Genomic DNA, 18,296 nt, shown 5'->3' with positions numbered 1-18,296 from the left:
TTTACTTTACTACTTGAAAATATTTAATTTCAGTGCTTTTGCGCTATAATTTTATTTTATTGTGCACATTGGCAAACATATGTATCAGGGACGCTACGATTCGGTAAAGTCGATGTAACTGAAGCCCAAATTACGATTGTTGGAATACACATGATCTCAATGTTTTTTGGACCAGATATATGGCTTGCAAAGGTATATTTCATTTTGATTTGAATAAATTTATATTGTCATGATTTTTTTTATTGAAAATTGTTACTTTCCAAATTGGTTTATACAGATTACCTTTATTCTGTCGATTTCATTTCTTATATTCCCGCTGAAAATGATTCTTTGGAGGAATATATTCAAAATAGAAAAGAAAGTTCGATAGGTATACCGTTTTTTAGGAAGGGGAGATTAGTGGCAAAATCAGAAAAATGTCAGGAAGGAGAGATGTTTTTATCTGATCTAAAATTCTCGACGTGCGACCAAAGTTGCAATTTGTCAAAAGTTTCCAGAGTTGATTTTATTTCTTCTCTCTCGACACGTTGATATTTTTGAAAATAATTCTATATGCTTCTGTTTTATTCATTTATTGTGAAATTCATATTGTGTTGATATTTTCAACAAATGGCAGTATCAATGTGCCCAAGAAGTGCTGCTTATTCTATCACTCACGCAGTTTTAGATCTTTTGATGGTTTGTTGTTAGCACTCTCTCTGCTGTAAGACGGAAGTGAAGGCATGTGTGAGGTTTGTTTACTATATTCGGTCAAATTTCTGGCCAATTGAATATGTATTTTTTTAAATCAATTTCACTTGAAAATTTCGATTTCTAAAAACTTTTACAGTGTACAATTTGCTTGCTTATAGCATCATCTCTTCGCCATATTGTATATAGGACCTCTTACTATATTTGTATATCTTACTAAGTTTATTAATATTCATGCCTTGACTTTCATCCTTTTCTTAAATCTCGGTAATTTCGCTTTTCAGCTACAGATAAAACAAGTCTGAAAAAAATACATATTTGTAAATATACAAAATGTATTGACTTAAAAACACAAATCAATACATAGCATAACAAATCTCTAAAAAATACATATTTTAGATTATTTTGCAATTGAATATTTTGCTTAGATAATTGGTAGTCTTGAATTATGGACAACAATGGCTGCAATGACTATTGTTTGTGGCTTTTGGTCGTTATGGCACATAGGTGCAGTTATATTGGCTGGCGGAGTTGGAAAGAATGGTTCGACAGTAGCAGTAAGTTATTATTTAAATATGTGCAGCGTTCATAACACAAATAAATCTATTTCTCTTATTTTAATGTTAAATTATAAAAAAACAAAACCATTTCATAGTTTGTTCTACTCTTTTTTCAAACGTATCTAAACTGCATTGTAATGTCTTTTAGCAAATTCTAGAAAATATTAATTGATTTATTCTTTTGTTTCATATTAAAAAATGCATCCAAATTTTGTAATTAATACGAAAGATTGTATATTTCCGAATCCTTTCATATTTCGAATGTGTTAAATTGTGGAGTTAGAAAAAGCCTTCTATAAAAATTTGATTGCGATTTACCGAATACTTTGTAGTATTTTGTAGAATCTTGATCGAGTTTTAAATTGTAAAGAATGTTTGATATCTTAGAACTGGTTGTTGAAAGCAAAGCGAAGATATGGAATTTAGATATATATTTCGAACAGTTTGCAGCGAAATATGTCAAAATAATTTCAATATTATTGTTTTCACATTCAATTGAATAGGAGACTTTGTAGCGTCTATATTATTGTAATTTAATCATCCATAGAATGCATATAATAATCGGGCACAATATATTCTATTCTTCACCGCATCATATTTATTTGTCTGACAAGAAGTTTTCATAAGTACTAGTAGACTTGCTGTATATTTTGCTTTACTGCACTTTGCTTTCTGCTTAGATAATATTACTTACATTTCTTTCTAGGGAATATGATATACTAAGCTATTAAAATAGTATTTCATGAACAACAAAATGTTGCTAAGCACAAAACTTAATTGAATGACACATTATAAGTATCACTGGTGCAAACATGTAACTTATAAAACGAACGAGAATGAGATTTAGGTTTTACAATATTTATTCTATTAGCATATGCAATGCTTGACATATCGATCAATGATACATTCAAACAAAAATCTTACTTACGCATGATATTCAAAATAACAATCAGATATAAGTGTAGGCATTTTGTTATGTAGTTGTCTAGGATGTTTTACATAGTTACCATAAGACTGGTAAAAGAATGGCTGACATATTTAGAGGCAGTATTGATGGATTCATGAAATATCAACATGTTTAATCAATTAGTGAATTGATTTGAAGCCATTAGTATCAGGCTATCAACACATCAGGGAAGGAGAAAAAATAAAAGTCGTCACATTTCCTCCATTTCCTCCTCGTACTTATTATACCCCACCTTCCTCATTACCACGTCGATTGAGGTGGATTGTGTGTGTGATTTGCGCCCGCAGCCATATGTGCCGCATTAAACGTCACTCTAAACTTTGTCGTAACTGTGCATTAGATGGATTTCCTCCTGGGGAGTTTCTTTCGTTTGGCCCAGCGGTATGGTTTCTAGTCGTGAAAAACGTAGCTCATTGGGCTGATAGGTTAGATATTGTCTTCTATTTGTAGTTAAGCCTTAAATTGATAGACAAGTAGTTTACTCCAAACTACGATTTTATTTTATAGTGTATATATATTTCGGGAGCAACTTACCCCCTTCATCAGTACAAAGCTACTTTGTACTATCCATGCAGTAGTAAAGAGTTGTATTTTTCGGTCCTAGCTGAAGTTGACGACCACGCTGCACCGTTTGCCGTTAAGGAGCTGCGCGACTTTGTTAGAGGAATGTTTCTGTGAGTCCCATATTCGAATTAAATATTTGATCCAGGAAAAATATCGTCTGAAACTCCCGTTAATTTTTATTTACCAGGACTTCAATGGGGAACATCCATGCTAAAACAAATGCTGGTTCGTCGCATGTTGTACGATAAGTACAACTTGGTTGGAAAGCATCTTATACGGCCTTTTTCTCTTCTGATTTACCTTCTTCTCTAGTTTCTCAGATTACTTTATTGAGATCTCATTGAGGCGACGTCCAATGTCATCATCATCATCAACGGTGCAACAGCCGGTATCCGGTCTAGGCCTGCCTTAATAAGGAACTTCAGACATCCCGGTCGTCCTCACCTACGCCATCGCTTCATCTCAGGCAGGGTCTGCCTCGTCTTCTTTTTCTACCATAGCTATTGCCCTTATAGACTTTCCGGACTGGATCATCCATACGGATTAAGCGAGGCGCCCACCGTAACATATTGAGCCGGATTTTATCCACAACCTGATGGTCATGGTATCGTTCATAGATTTCATGGTTATGTAGGCTACGGAATCGTCCATCCTCATGTAGGGGGGCCAAAAATTCTTCGAATTTTGGTTGGTTGCTTTTAAGTGCTGACGTTGCCACCATGTCTTGTCTTCATTGATGTGCAGCCCAAGATCTCGCCCCGATTGCCGCCTGCTCGATCTGGATGAAGGCAGTTTGTACGTCTTGGGTCGTTCTCCCCATGATCTCGATCTCGTCAGCATAGGTCAGCAGATTCATGGTATCTGCAAGCTCTGTTCATGTTATTCGCCGTGTGATCATTTTCCACAGTTTATGTTTTGGCGGCCTGACACGAAATTTGAGGTAGGTGTTGGAACTCTGAATATCCATGTCTGCAATATATGGCATTTTACGTTGACTTTAAGAGGACCGTCATGTAGATTATCAAACAATTGATTCCGTTTCGTACTTTGGGACGGAAATATAAGTTTTAGCGTTGATTTTAATGCGAGGAGAGTGAGGTAAAAAAATGACAAAGATCGATCTGCTTAGCTTCATTCGCCTATATTTGGCTTCATTAAGTAGAATTTTGGTGGTCTTTATCTTCTCGCGGCAAAATTTTAATATTATAGCTATACCTTTTTGTGCAAATAATGTCATTTGAAGCAGCACTAATAAAAAATATAAATGCTACTTCTTCATAGATACAAACGTTCTCCAATTGACATAAGGAATTTTAGGCGTTTGATGCCTACATTAAAGAGCCAGGATACTAAATAATATCAAAATGGTGTTTGGATTGTCCAGAGTTTCGAGAAATCTAGCTCCCTAGAAATGAAGGGGAAATTTTAATGTATAAACATTTTTACGCATCTTTCTTGGAAGTATGATTTTATTTTCTCACTGGTGTATTCTCGTTTTTGTCGACGGCAAAATGACAGTTTGTTCCAGTGTCACACTGCCCAGATTTGTGGGTGTAATGTCCGAGGTGATTGAGTGTCAGTCTTACGTTTCTCTTATTTCGGGTTCGAAAAATGGCTCCGATCATTGATATTTGTATTTGGCTTCTGCTTGCTCCGCCACTGTACTATAAACTTAACATTTGCATGATGAGAGCTGTTAATGAAATCTAATTAAAAAGTAACAAAGCGCACAAATAGTTATGTGGACGGACGCCCTATGTTCCACAAAGGGCTGGGTAGGAGACAATGGTTAATTCTGATATCGCTCTAATTGTTTTTGATTCATTACTATTCCAAGTAAATTTGCTTGGACATTATTGTATTGAACAAAAAATTCAGTTAATCGAAAATTCATAAAATAATTTCTGAGTTTTCAAAATATCAACTGGCAATACTTTGTGATTGTATCAAAATCCGTTTATTTTTTTTCGTAAGTTCTCATAATCGGAATACTACTTTGTGCGTTTTGATTAGTTGCTAATATTGCTCCACCTCTTCTAATAAATTGTAATGTAGATTTACACAAGTAACCATCAACGCCCTCTATGCCTACTTACAAAGGAATGCTCATTTTTTTAATCATGGCCAATACACATATTTTCATTAACAATCATTAAATAGGAAGAGCTAGATTGAAAGTATCACTGTTCGGTTTTGAATCGGGATATCTAGTGTGCTCCTTGAGCATCTTGACTTGCGTTCTATTTAAAGAATATAGTATATTGCTATGCTCGTGGGCAGGCGTTGTTTTTCCTATCCTTGACAACGCGATGGTTGGTGGGTAAAACGCTCGCAACTCAATTACGTTTCTCTGGGTTCGAATCTCAGCCATAATGGACATTTATGTATGGCTTTGTGCTTGCCTCACTGCTGTGAGCTTATCCTTTGCCCAAGAATAAGAGACTTATTTAATCAGGTTAATGCAACTTTTCAGGTAGACACCATGAACTTTATTAATATTTGTGTTTAGCGGTAAACAACACTATAAGCCGGAATGAAACCTTTTACATTTCATGCCCGGAATTTCTAATGTCTTAGTATTTCCAATATTTATCTCCTCGGAAGTTAATTGAATCGTTTGGTCGTTTAGCGAGACGGAGTTTTACTCATTGGTCAGGGTTTTCTGGACTTTATATGCAGGGGAGGTTTTCTCCTTTAATGAGTATGGAAACTAGTGGTGGATGTAAAATGTAAAAAGGCTTTTAGGCATGTTCTCAAGCTAATAAGCCAGTCTCTTACAGATTTCGTTGGGTTGTTCGTGTGTTGCTCAACACAAACACTCTTCTAAAGTCTTCTTTAGCTGAATCGATGGTGCAAACACATTCTCTTTAGCAAGCGATCTTGGCCAGTGATGGCTTTGCGATCCCTGTTAGACCCTTACGAATTTTCTTATTGCATGGGCTGAGTAACATTGTTCTATATTGAGTTTAAGGGGGTCTCCATACATGCAAAAGGAAGACGTAAAATTCTTTTCACAGAATATAGCAATGTGGGGTATCCAATGAAAGGTCTCGGTTAGTAGCCAATATTAAGTTTGACATTGGTTGTAACGAGGAGTGCGGGGGTCTGAAATAGGTCAATTATTTCAAGGACTCATTCTTAGAAACTCGCAAACCTAAAAATCTGAAAAAAATTATGGTGGTCCATATACATGGTATCTAGGCCGCAAAACACTCTCCGTTACGACATCTGATCAAATAAAGTTAATAATAGTATATTATATTTTGAAAATTTACTGCGAAATCCCATCCTAAACTCGTAACCCACAGTAAGATAGACTTTAATAGGAAGCATCATACTGGAAAGTTTCGTGGAAATCCCACTAGAATTAACAAAGTTATAGTGGGTCAAACTTACCCTTTTTGCGTCAAATTACTACGCACCACTAGATGAAAGGTCAGTATCACATCGAATTGAATGTCGGGTATATGGAATGCTTGTAGGGGTGTAACATTGATTCGCGCAAAAAAACACTATTTTGCGAGTTTTTTTACCACATCATTAAAATGTATTTATTAAAATCAATGGCATATTAAGGTATGACATTCGAAGAATATTGTGTAAAAATGCTAGGTCCATAAAGGATGTTGCTATCATCCGTGATGTCTACATCACATTTTTGCATCTGCCTGCGACGAATCCTACCTGCTTTTTTTCAGCTGTAATCTCAACGATGACAGGTTCCACTCAAGTGCTTTGGTGAGCTTTTCCAAATAAGTTGGTTCAGACTCTCATTGTTACTGCGTAAAACCTCCGACACATGCTCCAAGAGGGCATCAGGGCTCAGATCTTCATAAATAGGCTGAATTGCATCAAAAATATCCTTGGGAAGAGCACTATACGTGTGTTTGAATGAATCCAATGCATTATCAACTGCAACTTTTTGCCATGGAACCACGAGTCCGCGCTAAGTTATGGGTGGTTGCTTAAACCGCTGTATCTTTCCTAGTTTTGTTCCAATTCATCTCAAATTTTCACACAATATTTTTGAAAGATTCGCCATTCAGAAAATCAAATAAAACGTTACTGCCCTTTAAAAATTAACCTGCAAAGATTTTCAATTCGATAGTTCTGACCTAAAATTCAACGACGATATTTGAAATTTCAATTATCTCATTGTCAACATCAAGTTGAGATTGTTTCGGGTCAATGTACTCTCTGTGTTACTATATGGGAGTAAAACAATTCGTGGAAATTGACCACCGTTCTTACTCATAAGCTTCAAGCTTTCTTCAGTTCATGCCGGCGTTGTGTCATGGAGTTATTCTGATTTCTTCTGCATACGGGCCAGATACTCGTAAACGTGTTGCTGAGAGCACAAAAGACAATGGATAAGTCAGAAATTGAAATAGGGTGACAATTTCATTATGGCTTATACCATACAATGGGACTCACTATCCCAGGATGATCGACAAATGGTTTGTCCTAGAGTTACTTGGCTTACAACAATAGAGGAAGAGTATAGACTTCTCGGGAAATCGTGGGATGAGTGACCTACGATGAGTCGACAGCGATGGTGGATTGATGTGGTTGATGCGCTATGCGCCCCATAGACGCTTATGCCAAACATACGTATAAAAAATATTAGAAAAATCACCATTTCTGAAACTGCATACAAACTTCGAAAGAAAATACTAGAAACTTACATGCTTAGATTTCACAGATGTTAGTGGTTAGTCATTGTACTCAATTCCATATGTATGTAGATTTTAGTGACTAAAATAATTTTAGCAAATGAGCAAAATTTATCAGAAAACATATCGAAAGTGTCGACGAACTCAAGAGGAAAGAGTAATGTGATGAAAACTGCAAATATGAAACCGAAAAGTTAACTAGCTAATTCGTCATCAATATTTGGAAATGAGACATAGACAAAATTGTAGCATAAATCAGCAAACAGATACTAGGATCATTTCATTCACAATCTTTTATATACAGTTCTATTTACTATCGATTATAGTTTAGTACTTGAAGCATTGTTCAATTATTTATGTATATTATGTAGAACTCTGACAAGCAATTCATTCTTATATCTCTAGTACTATTGTTACTTTTGACTTGTAAATGAGTTTGAAATATAGCAACAAGAAAATCCCAACCAATGTACTTTCACATTCCACAGCCTGCCAGCCATAACAATGAAGGAAGCAAAAATTCAATTCCCTTAATTTATTACAATTTTTATTAATAAGATCATTTGTACTTGGAAAATACCCCTCATTTTAGTTTTTGAGTAAACACAATCACACTAAAAAATAATTTTATTGTTAACAGATACCAATGATTGGCTTGACGTGGAATCATGTGCCAGTTCTTTCCTTCTCTTTTGGTTACTTTCAAGTGTTTCTCTCGTTTTTGAATAGTTTTGTCATTGGTGGAGTCGGAAAAAACGGTTCAACTGTCGCCGTAAGGATCTTATATGTTTTCTATAAGAAGAAAATTCTGCTAAATAAGTAGTTAACGAAATGTATATTTGCTAAATTTGATTGCTTCTTTGCTTTCAAACATTTAATAACACTGACAATGCAGAATACATTTAGTTTAAATGTGAACAATTATTTAAGTCTAAGCTTCACATTTTTAGAACATTCAGTTCTTTTAATAGTTAACATCTAGAACTAGATAAGGAGGCATTCTCGGTATAATATTATTTTATCTGCAAAGGTTTATCTGTCATACGGGTTTCAAACTATTTATAACAGAATTCAAAACTAATAAATCAACATTCATTCCACGGGGGTAAGGTTTCAACATTTTTCATATTCCTTATTTACTGGTGGTGAGGTATACAGGGGAAGGATATTTATTGAAAATTGCAAGAATTCATTACCATACTGGTTGTTCTCTGTTAATGAAGGTATTGCGGGAGGAGGGGGGAGGGCTGTTACAAGAAACAGTGCTGTATTCGATTTAATCATCCAGAAATTTAGGATCTGTGGCTATTTTTTATTTGATTGATCCTAATGATCCATTTCCAACAGCCAATATTGTCGCATCAGCAATGCTTTAAGTTGCCAACTGCTGTTGATTTTTTTATTATCTTCAAGGACAAGATTCTCTCGAACAATTTTACTCACGATTAAATTACATACATGTACAATATAAAGGAGCAAGCTTCTCAAGATATAATGCTGATGTCTTAAAATATTTTGTTTAAAGCAATACATTAGCTTTTTGCTTTAAATTTATAAGTTACAGTTTAAAGCAACTCGTTCCGTTAGTTAATTAATAGTGGTCGAGTTGGTATCATTTAATTTTTTTATATAGGTAAAGTTTCGAAATCTGTGCTATTTATCTTATTGATGTTAAAACAAAAATATCTAGATTATTGTTGACAATATTCTTAGCCTGTTACCGTAATTGGCGGGGAACTGTCTTCGGATTCTAGATAAAGCACATAAAGTAGGTATCAGTGGCCGCTCCAAGGAGCCCAATTAGCGCTTTGGTGCGCCGTTTTGATTACACACATAAAGTAGTCATTATTTTTCTATCTGACTATGGTTCATGTTTCAACAGTAGAATCTACAACTCCGAGTTTCGCTACAACTCTGACGAGTTTTAAAGCCGAAGTATTACGTCCAAATGCTTTCTTCCTTTTGTAATTTTTTGGTAACAATTCGGTCCTATTTTCATGTATGTCACTTTTAGTTCTATTCCAATTGTCCGTATGTTTTGATATACTTTAATCTCCCTTATCTCGGTTCCCCACATTTTACATTTATTGAACTTGTTTTTATTAATATTCATAAAATTCACAAAACTTCATATTTTTTCTAGACAATCATAATATTTCATAAAATCAAAAAATTCTCTTTCCTAATTTAGCTACCATATTTGGAGTGGGATTCTAGATTGGTTCCACTTTATTTTGCATTTGCAGTCGATATGATGTTGGCATTACGTTATGTTAAAGTGATATTTACTGGTGGCTGTGGTAAAAATGGATCAACCGTTGCAGTAAGACATTAGCTAGACAAAAAAATGATACCTAATATATATTTGATTCGATCTAACACCAAACACATTGAATTATTAGATGTAGAAGAGCAAAATCCTAAATTTCCTGTAGTTTCCTAAATCTACTTCTTACTATATATTCTCTGATCTGACCTATACGTGTAGTATATCGGTTGTGGACACACAAACACACACTTTTTATTTTTCAGAACTTTTTTTAGAATAAATATTGAGAATGGTAATTTGATTGTAGTATGTCATTAGCAGAACTTTTAACACACTTTCCAGGATGATTGCATTCTATTTTTAAGCTGCTACTTGCCGCATTGTGTGATTAACCGCTTGATTGCATTTTGTTTTGCATGTTTGGCGCATAGTTTTGAGAAAACTGCATGTACTTTATGTTATTTCTATCGTCTTTTTTTTAAATGGAAGCCACAAAATCTATGTGGAAACTTTTACTCGATAAACACAGCAATTATGTTCACATTTTAAAAGTCCTTGAGTTAGTAGTTCTTGATGCTTCGAATGTTTATAAACAATTATTTTATGGACACATAATTGCTATGTTTTTCGCATTGGTTTAGTGGACTAAGCAATGTTAATTCTCCTAACTCTCAACATGATTCTGATACATTTATGTAATATTACAGGGGACAAGCGTCCTATCACCGATTATACCTTTATTTTTGGTAGTAGTTCCGGCATTTATAATTGCGCAGAAATCTCAAGACCATATTTTTGAAGTATATCCATCCTTGTATATAATCACATTTGGTCTGGTGGCTGCAAAGGTTACGAATAAATTGGTGGTAAGTAAAAGTATCCGCATTTCCACCACTAAACTATAGAAAAAGACTATCCAATAATGAATTGTTGTTTAATGATTTGCAGATTGCACATATGACCAGAAGTGAAATGGAATACTCGGATTGGGGTCTTTTAGGACCTTTATTGTTATTTTTAAACCAATATTTCAACAATTTCATCCCAGAAATTTATATATTATGGTTCGCATTCTTTTGGGGACTACAGGATTTGTGTAGATATTGCACTCAGGTAAGAAATAGTAATAATTTTTAGTGATTGATGATGATTAGTAAGGCATTGTTCATGGTAACGTGATTATAATTTGGATTGGATTTTGGAATCATTTATACAAGAAAAATCCATTCTATTCAATTACGGATAGAATCATATTTTCGGAACAAAATTCGTGAACATGGGAGAACATATCCAATTAGCCTATTGCTTTAGAGGAACTATTCATTTTATACGAGAGAATATTGACATATTTGTGTAGAGTACAGAAATATATATGTTTTCAGTAAATCGCAAGAAAGTGAAATGAGAAGACCAGCGCGTTAGCCGCGTTGACACATCATAGTTGTAAAACAAAACTGTCTGTCTGTCTGTCTGTCACACGCGTTTTTTCTCGGAAACCGGTATAGCGATTGACATCAAATTTGGTGAAAGGTGTGAAAATGTGAACACTCACGCATACAGTGACTTAAATCATTATACGTCGAATTCAAGAGAGGAGTCATCAAATATAGTCATGTGGGTTATTAAATGAAAGGTTTCGGTTAGTACTTTCCGAAGTTCTGACATTTGTTGTAAAGGTGGGGAGTGCGGGGTGTCAACAGTGATCATTAATTTCACGGACCCATTCTCAGAAACCACCCAACTGAAAAATCTTAGAAAAAAAACAGAGGCTTCCACTATTTGGTGCCCGAAATACCCTTCATACCGATTCTGTTCCTAATAAAGTTAATAGTGATAAAAGACTGCCAAACCCCCCTTAAAGCAGCTATCAAGTTTGGTGGAAATCGGACTATTACTAGCAAAGTTATAATAGATCAAAGGTGTCACTTCTGTGCAAATTCACTAATGGTACAAATGCTCACTCAAATACGCAAAACCTTTCACGCCTGAAATGTCCACCTTCCGGTTTCCCGACTTGTTTTATATGCTCTGCAATCCTTCTAAAATCAGAGTGAAATTATGCGGTGTTTCCAACGATTAACTAATTGAAGTAATAAAAACTAAAATGTTTGTAGTTTTCAACTTTTTTGGACGATATATGATACATATTTTGGAGATATAAGTTTTGTTGCTAAAGTGATTCCCGTCGCTTTCGAAACAGTCGTTTCCTCTGCTTGACTATCGGCTCCACATCAGCGGCAATAGTACCCCGCCCTGTGGACAGCCTTGAGTAGTGTTCATGACAATAGAATTTGTACCTGTAGGTACTTCTATATTTGCCTGCTTTCTAGCATTGTGCCCATCCAGAATGCCAGGGTGTTTTCCACTCCCTTGCGGCTCAGGGCATCCTGTATCTCTGTGTGCGAAGTGTTGTGAATGTTCCTTCGATATCCCAAAACGCGCACAGTGCTATTTCTTTTGCTTCTATGGCATCTCGTAGTACCTCTGTCAGCTGATACAGGGCAGTTTCAGTTGACCGTCCTGCCCGGTAAGCGTGTTGACAATGATGTAGCGAATTACGCTTTAGAACGCTAGTTCTAATATAGTTATCTACGACCATCTCCACCTTTTGAACGATGTTAGGCAAATTGGTCTGAAAAAATTTAGGGTGAAAATGATCCTTTTTACCCGCTTTCGGGATAAAGACCACTTTTGCCCGTCTTCATGCCCTTGGTATGTATCCCAGTGCTATGCTCCCCCCTTACCACCCTCAGAAGAGACTCTAAGATAATTCCTAAGCCTCTTTGGATTAGTGCTGGGAAAATGCCGTCTTCTCAGATAGATTTCAGTGGTTTAAAAATTTACACTGCCCACCTTACCCTAGCTTCTGAGCATACCTCTTTTGTACCTCTGCCAATCCCCGGTTTGTTTTGCCCGGTTGAAGAGTTTTCGTGCCTCTGTTCTCATTCTGGCCAGGTTCCTGTTCCACTATGGTACATCCCTTGATGACTTAATTGTCTCAGCCGGACAGCTGGCCTCATATGTGTCAATGACGACTGTGTTGAGGTTTTCCACCACTGTTTCTAATTCCAGTTCGCTCCTAATATCACCGCCCCCTTGAAGGTGGACAATGTTGTTGCTCAAGTGTGTTGCGTAGGATTCCCAATCCGGTCTCCTGGGATTCCTCATTATTCTTTTTATTTCGGAGTTACCCTCAATGCCGAATCTGGTTATCCTGTGATCAGACATAGAGGGTTCATCCGACACCCTTCAATTCCTGACCATTCCGTTCATTAGAGTATGTCCTAGAGTTATGTCTAGTACCTCCTTTCTAGTGCTGGTCACAAATATTGGAGTGTTCCCCAAGTGATATATTTCTAATTTATTGCTAAGAATAAATTCAAGAAGGTACTCACCTCTTCGATTGGTGTCGCTTCCTCCCCCGACTTCGTGGTGGGCGTTGGCATCAGATCCGAGAAGAAGTGGTAACGCCTTCTTCTCACAATACTTCGCCAGTTTGCGAATTGTTCCGATGGAGCCCGGATTTCGTCTTCTGGGAAGTATCCCGATTCCACGACTGCCTCTCGAGTGCTCCTCCCGGCTTCCAATGAGACTTGGATAGCCACAAGATCCCCGGTTAAGAACTCTGAAAGACATATGTATTTTAAATTACGTTTAAGCATTATGCAAACTCTTGGTTTTGACAAGAGGAGTCCCAAATTACCTGCATGCTTCCTCCTTGCAGACCGCGAATCTGCCCCGGGTACACCCAGGGCTCCTGAGCCAGCACTATTCCAATGTTCTCCTTGGAACTTGCCTTTGCAATTACCGCAGATGCAACTTTCGCACGATAGAGGTTTATCTGGGCTATCTTAATGCCGGCCATTGGCTCCGTTATTGTTTGGAGCTCTTCTCCACTGTCGGAGTATCGTCCTCCTCCGACATGGCGTTTTCCTGCGCATGGCTGTCCACCCTGAGCCCTAGGAGTCCTAGGTCTAGGTCGTCCAGCTTTTGCTCTTCACTGGGCAGCAGGTCTACTTCCCTGGTTAAACCAGTCTATTCCGCCTCTATGGGTTTCGAGACTTCTTCGGGGACCTCGATATGCTTTTCACCCGGTGTCTCCTTCGAGGTGTCTTTCCTCGGCTTTTCCCTGGGCACATGTACGGGTATGTTGCCAAATCGGTAGTTGATATGGCAACTCCGACGTTTGATTACCTAAAGGGATCGATCATCTACCCCGACCGTGAGGAGTTTACCCTTGCCCTCCACCTTGCTTCTGAAGACTCTCCATAGTCGGGTATGGAGATCTTCATTCTGGGTGATTAGGAAGCCCATAAGGTCTTCCGTTTTTATTATCGCTGCTTTTGGTAGAAAAACTCACCATATGGGCTCCTGCTATATCATCCCCAGGACATGTTGACAATTCCACCCCTTCCCAGCCGGGCAATCTAGGAACTATGGTTCTAATTCACTCTGCAATGACTTCCGTCGCGCAGTCCACCAGTATAAAGCCTGGTCGAAAGCGTATCCCGGTGAACACAAGTTTCGAGGTCCATCTCTTACACATCTGCCTGACGACAAGGTCCTCAATGGTTTCCTGCTCCTCACGAGTGAGTATTTGCTCGGGAAACATTTTTGGGAGTATGGCCAGTCGAATGCCCTTGACTGCACTAGCATAGCTAATGGCGGATTTTTTGGGAGCATTCACTTCGGCTCCGGTAGAGATGGCTTAGGTCTGTCCTGAGCCTTCTTAAGGGCCTCTTCTGGCTTCAGGCCTTCCTTCAGATAGCGCAGGTACCATTTAACACGTACGCCACTGAGACCTGTCTCCTTCCTGACGTCTAATATATTTATCTCAGACGTGCTTTTGCTGGTCCCTGCTTTTTGAGCAGTGGCGTTCGTTGGTTGTTGTCCACGCAGTATACCAATGTTAACCTTGGATCCACTTCTTGACGTCCCAACTTCTCCCTTCTTGGGTGTAATCACCTGGCTCTCAGTATTTCGGAGATGTGCCTCCGCCTGATTAACCAGTTTTTGTGCGATACGGGGCCCCGCTTTGTTGGTTTTCGTTTTTTTTTCTTTGTTGCTTGTACCGTAGCACGGTAAGGTCTAACTTACTCACTGAGGCGACCAGGTATCAGTGAGGCTCCGTCCGAATACAGTCAGTTACCCCCGACTGCAAACTATCCAATGGGCACGGATCGCATGTCACCCTGGATCGGGGGAGGTTTTTTCGACTCCCTAGTCTAGATCCGTAGCGTTTTGTTAATAGTAGAGTCACCTCATACAGGGTGTGGCTATCACCACTGACTAACGGTCTTGGTAGACAAGAGGCTCGGCCCCTGAAAGACCACGCACCGCCCCAGAGGAGAGACAGCTCATCCTCAGAGACAGATAGGTTGACCTCAGGGAGCTATGCTCCGCGTCAGTCTATCCTGCAGTGCACTGCTTGACCCCGACTTCAAATTAAATTGACCCTTAATATTTCAATGAAACGAAATGATTCTTTTTTTTATTAGGCACAACCCTATTGTATTTATTTGCAAATATTGATATTTCGAGAGCCAGTTGCTCCCTTTCTCCCGAATCATAAAACAATTTTTTCGTTTCATTGAAACATTGAGGACAATCAAAAAGTTCAACGCTACAAACCACAACCCTTAATATGATTAATGAAATTGTGGCCCAATTACCAAAGTTGCAGTAGTTCCATTAATGAATCAATGATGATGGGTGGCCGGTGTAATAGCGTCTGTGCCTTCGTGTACCTAACATTATTTGCCCGATGTTTCTGTAGAAAACACAGACACTCAGCTTACTAATTTCTGTATTACCTATGTAGAATATAAGAATCTATTTCATGTTGAACAGCAACAGGCTAATTTGTTGTTAAATGAATATTTCAGATTTGCTTGGAAATATGCGAACATCTGAAAATACAACTTTTCCGGATACCGTACCCTCCGAAACCACCACTAACTGTAAGCCAAGGAACAAATGCCCCACCAGTGGATGGTAACATTTACTCATCATCGCACGACAAAAACGGTACACACGGACATCAGCATCGTAAACAAAATAAACTTAGTAAAAAGCAACAACACGTACACTAGAGACTAACTAAAATAACGAATAACAGTATTTATTGTAATTTTAGAAATTGAAAAGCGCTGTTGATTCTCTTCTTTCTTTGTTGTTGTTTGGAATAATGGAAAATGATAATTTTTTTTGCGAGACACAAATTAAAATTTTATATCTGAAAAGATTTAAAAATATATTTATATACACATGATGTGAAGACATACATTCAAGGGAAAATATGAGACGTTCAGGGTGCCCACTTGTACATGTATATTTTTTTTTTGGTTCTCATTCTAGCTTCGTTTTAAGTTACCGTGTATTGAGAGAGTCGCTCGACTTTCTAAGGACTGAATTAAGACTTTTTTTGTTCAGATGATTGAAATGATATGCCAGAAGAAAGCTTGCCGGTAATAAACGTCCGTTGAAGGTTGTCCAAAAGAATATAACATGGGGTTGCGGACATTGTTTCATACTTGAAGATGTTTGGTCCTATTTTCATCCTATGGATTGTAGGAGGTTAATTCTAAGGAGATTTCTGTATTGAATTAATACTTTGGAGATTCTTTTCGTTTAGGTTTTTAAGGATCTATCCAGAAACTCTCATCTGTGGCTCACTAATAAATAAAGCACTTCATTGTTAACAGTTTTATGTTATTTGTTACAACTGATGCCAATGTGAAATAGAAATTAAAATTTTAGTTTTGAACCTGTTTTGGCAAAATTGAAGTTGGCATAGTTTTGGTTCAAATTTGCGAAGAGGTTTTCTATATTTGGTGATTTAAATTTTGTGGAATCAATATATTTGTATCAGAGAATTTCATACTTCATTTTCTTCGTTTTATTATTATTTAAATCAAAGAACAACATCTTGACGCAAATTTCCCTTTTTGCGTTCTACTATTGCTTAAGAAGTACGAACTACTTATTTTTGTTACGATAGCATGCACAATATTTCGACAAGAAGAACGAAACGTAATTACTGGCTTTAAAAGACAGTAGTAGTGCAGGCGTTTCAATAAACGCTTACCAAATTTAAGTTCCAAATTTCCTTCGAATAGTTTTTTCCCTTGTGATAATTTGTAAAGGGTAAAACTGTTGAACTGAAAATAAGACAGCTGATTTAGTGAATCTTAGAATGAGTCATCGTTAAGAGGAATAATAAGCTATTGTTTCGCATAAAATAAAAAAAAATAAATTGTTCAATTTAACTCATATTGAAAATTAGTTAACATGGAAATGTGATGTGACTTATCGCTCTATCCATATTTGTAACGTTTGGTCTTAAAAGAAAGAAAATTGAAAATGCAGACATAGTTTTCACGAAAAAAAAGAATTGATAAAGTAACTCAGAGGAATGAATTTTACACGGACTGGCTAAATAACATTGGTATGCCTTCCATATCCATTTTTAAGAAAAAGCGATAGTTATAGCATCGAAACCCTGACTGGAATAATCATCATAGCCTTCAAAGCTTACCAGCTAAAAAATCCAAACTGAACAGCATAAAAATGTATTGCAAAGTCGATTAGCATATTGCCTCCGATTCATTTCTACGATGTGTGTAACAAACCATAACTAGCCAAATTAAACAATAAGCTTCATCCCAAATATATTTACTTGGATAAAACAAAAAATAGTTATAACAATTTTCTACCTTCAGTGCGTGCGCCGTCGAGTTTTTGCGCATTTCATTTGCTATGATCCAAATAGATAGACCACTACAAAAAGATACTATTTCATATTGAGTGTAAAATACGTTAATGTAAATATTACCTATAATACTACATTGCTACTGTAGAAGCATAGTAAGAAAATGAAGAGTTAGTCATTGTCGTTCAATATACGCATACATACTATATTTTTGTGATTGTCTAACGAAGAAACCAATGTTAGTCGACGATGTCGTGAAACAATACTGCTGTAGGTGTAGTGATATAGTATATTCAAGATGTTTTTAGAAGCAAGAAGAATAAATAAATGTTTGTAATAATATTGAAATCGAAGTGAATAAAGACCTCGTATGGAAAATTTTTGAATGGATATTACAATAAACAAAAGTTCTTTTTTTCATTACGACCTTTAATAGCATTTCTACTTCCAATAGCGCCGTTCTCCGATTACTTCGATTTTACAACCTGACTCTGCAGATATCCAACACCCGCAAGACCCTATTCTGTGCTCGATTTTACGGCCACACATGGCCTTGTACTTATGAATACATGGTTCATCAAACGATTATCTGATTTTCCTACATTTTATAGTGGGAACAGTAAAACGTAAATCGACTATATTTTTATAAGACGCCGTCATTTTACCACTGTCGCTGATTGCAAAGCCGTTCTCTATGAGACCATCGCACCTCAATATCGGCCGTTGATGTGAATTAAGCCACCGATAAAAAAACGTGAGGAACGCACTGGCCCGCCATGCATTAAATGGTGGCGATTTTGTGAGAAGAAATGATCTCACTCACACGGTTACCGAACATTACGAATGTGGAAGAATCGTGGAA

The 18,296-nt window shown here is 37.0% G+C and overlaps 1 protein-coding gene across 7 annotated transcripts in view; it reads left to right on the top strand.

Moving 5' to 3' along the window:
• LOC119653478 (cholinephosphotransferase 1) overlaps positions 1-17,836 on the top strand; it is a 40,637-nt gene extending 22,801 nt beyond the window's left edge. The window contains exons 3-9 of one of the 7 annotated variants that reach the window (XM_038058104.1): positions 34-192; positions 1,119-1,247; positions 8,095-8,226; positions 9,646-9,777; positions 10,431-10,589; positions 10,672-10,836; positions 15,609-17,836. In XM_038058104.1, coding sequence (XP_037914032.1) covers positions 34-192; positions 1,119-1,247; positions 8,095-8,226; positions 9,646-9,777; positions 10,431-10,589; positions 10,672-10,836; positions 15,609-15,815 — 1,083 coding nt within the window. In that variant the 3' untranslated portion in view covers positions 15,816-17,836. The remainder of the gene's footprint in view (positions 1-33; positions 193-1,118; positions 1,248-8,094; positions 8,227-9,645; positions 9,778-10,430; positions 10,590-10,671; positions 10,837-15,608) is intronic. The other 6 variants (XM_038058105.1, XM_038058106.1, XM_038058100.1 and 3 more) reach the window with 6 other exon arrangements.
• The last annotated feature ends 460 nt before the right edge of the window (positions 17,837-18,296 follow it).

Source organism: Hermetia illucens, chromosome 4 (assembly GCF_905115235.1).
Source record: "Hermetia illucens chromosome 4, iHerIll2.2.curated.20191125, whole genome shotgun sequence".
Taxonomy (NCBI): Eukaryota; Metazoa; Arthropoda; class Insecta; order Diptera; family Stratiomyidae; genus Hermetia; species Hermetia illucens.
The sequence above is the reverse complement of the archived record's forward strand: the minus strand, read 5'-3'. Positions and strand labels throughout refer to the sequence as shown.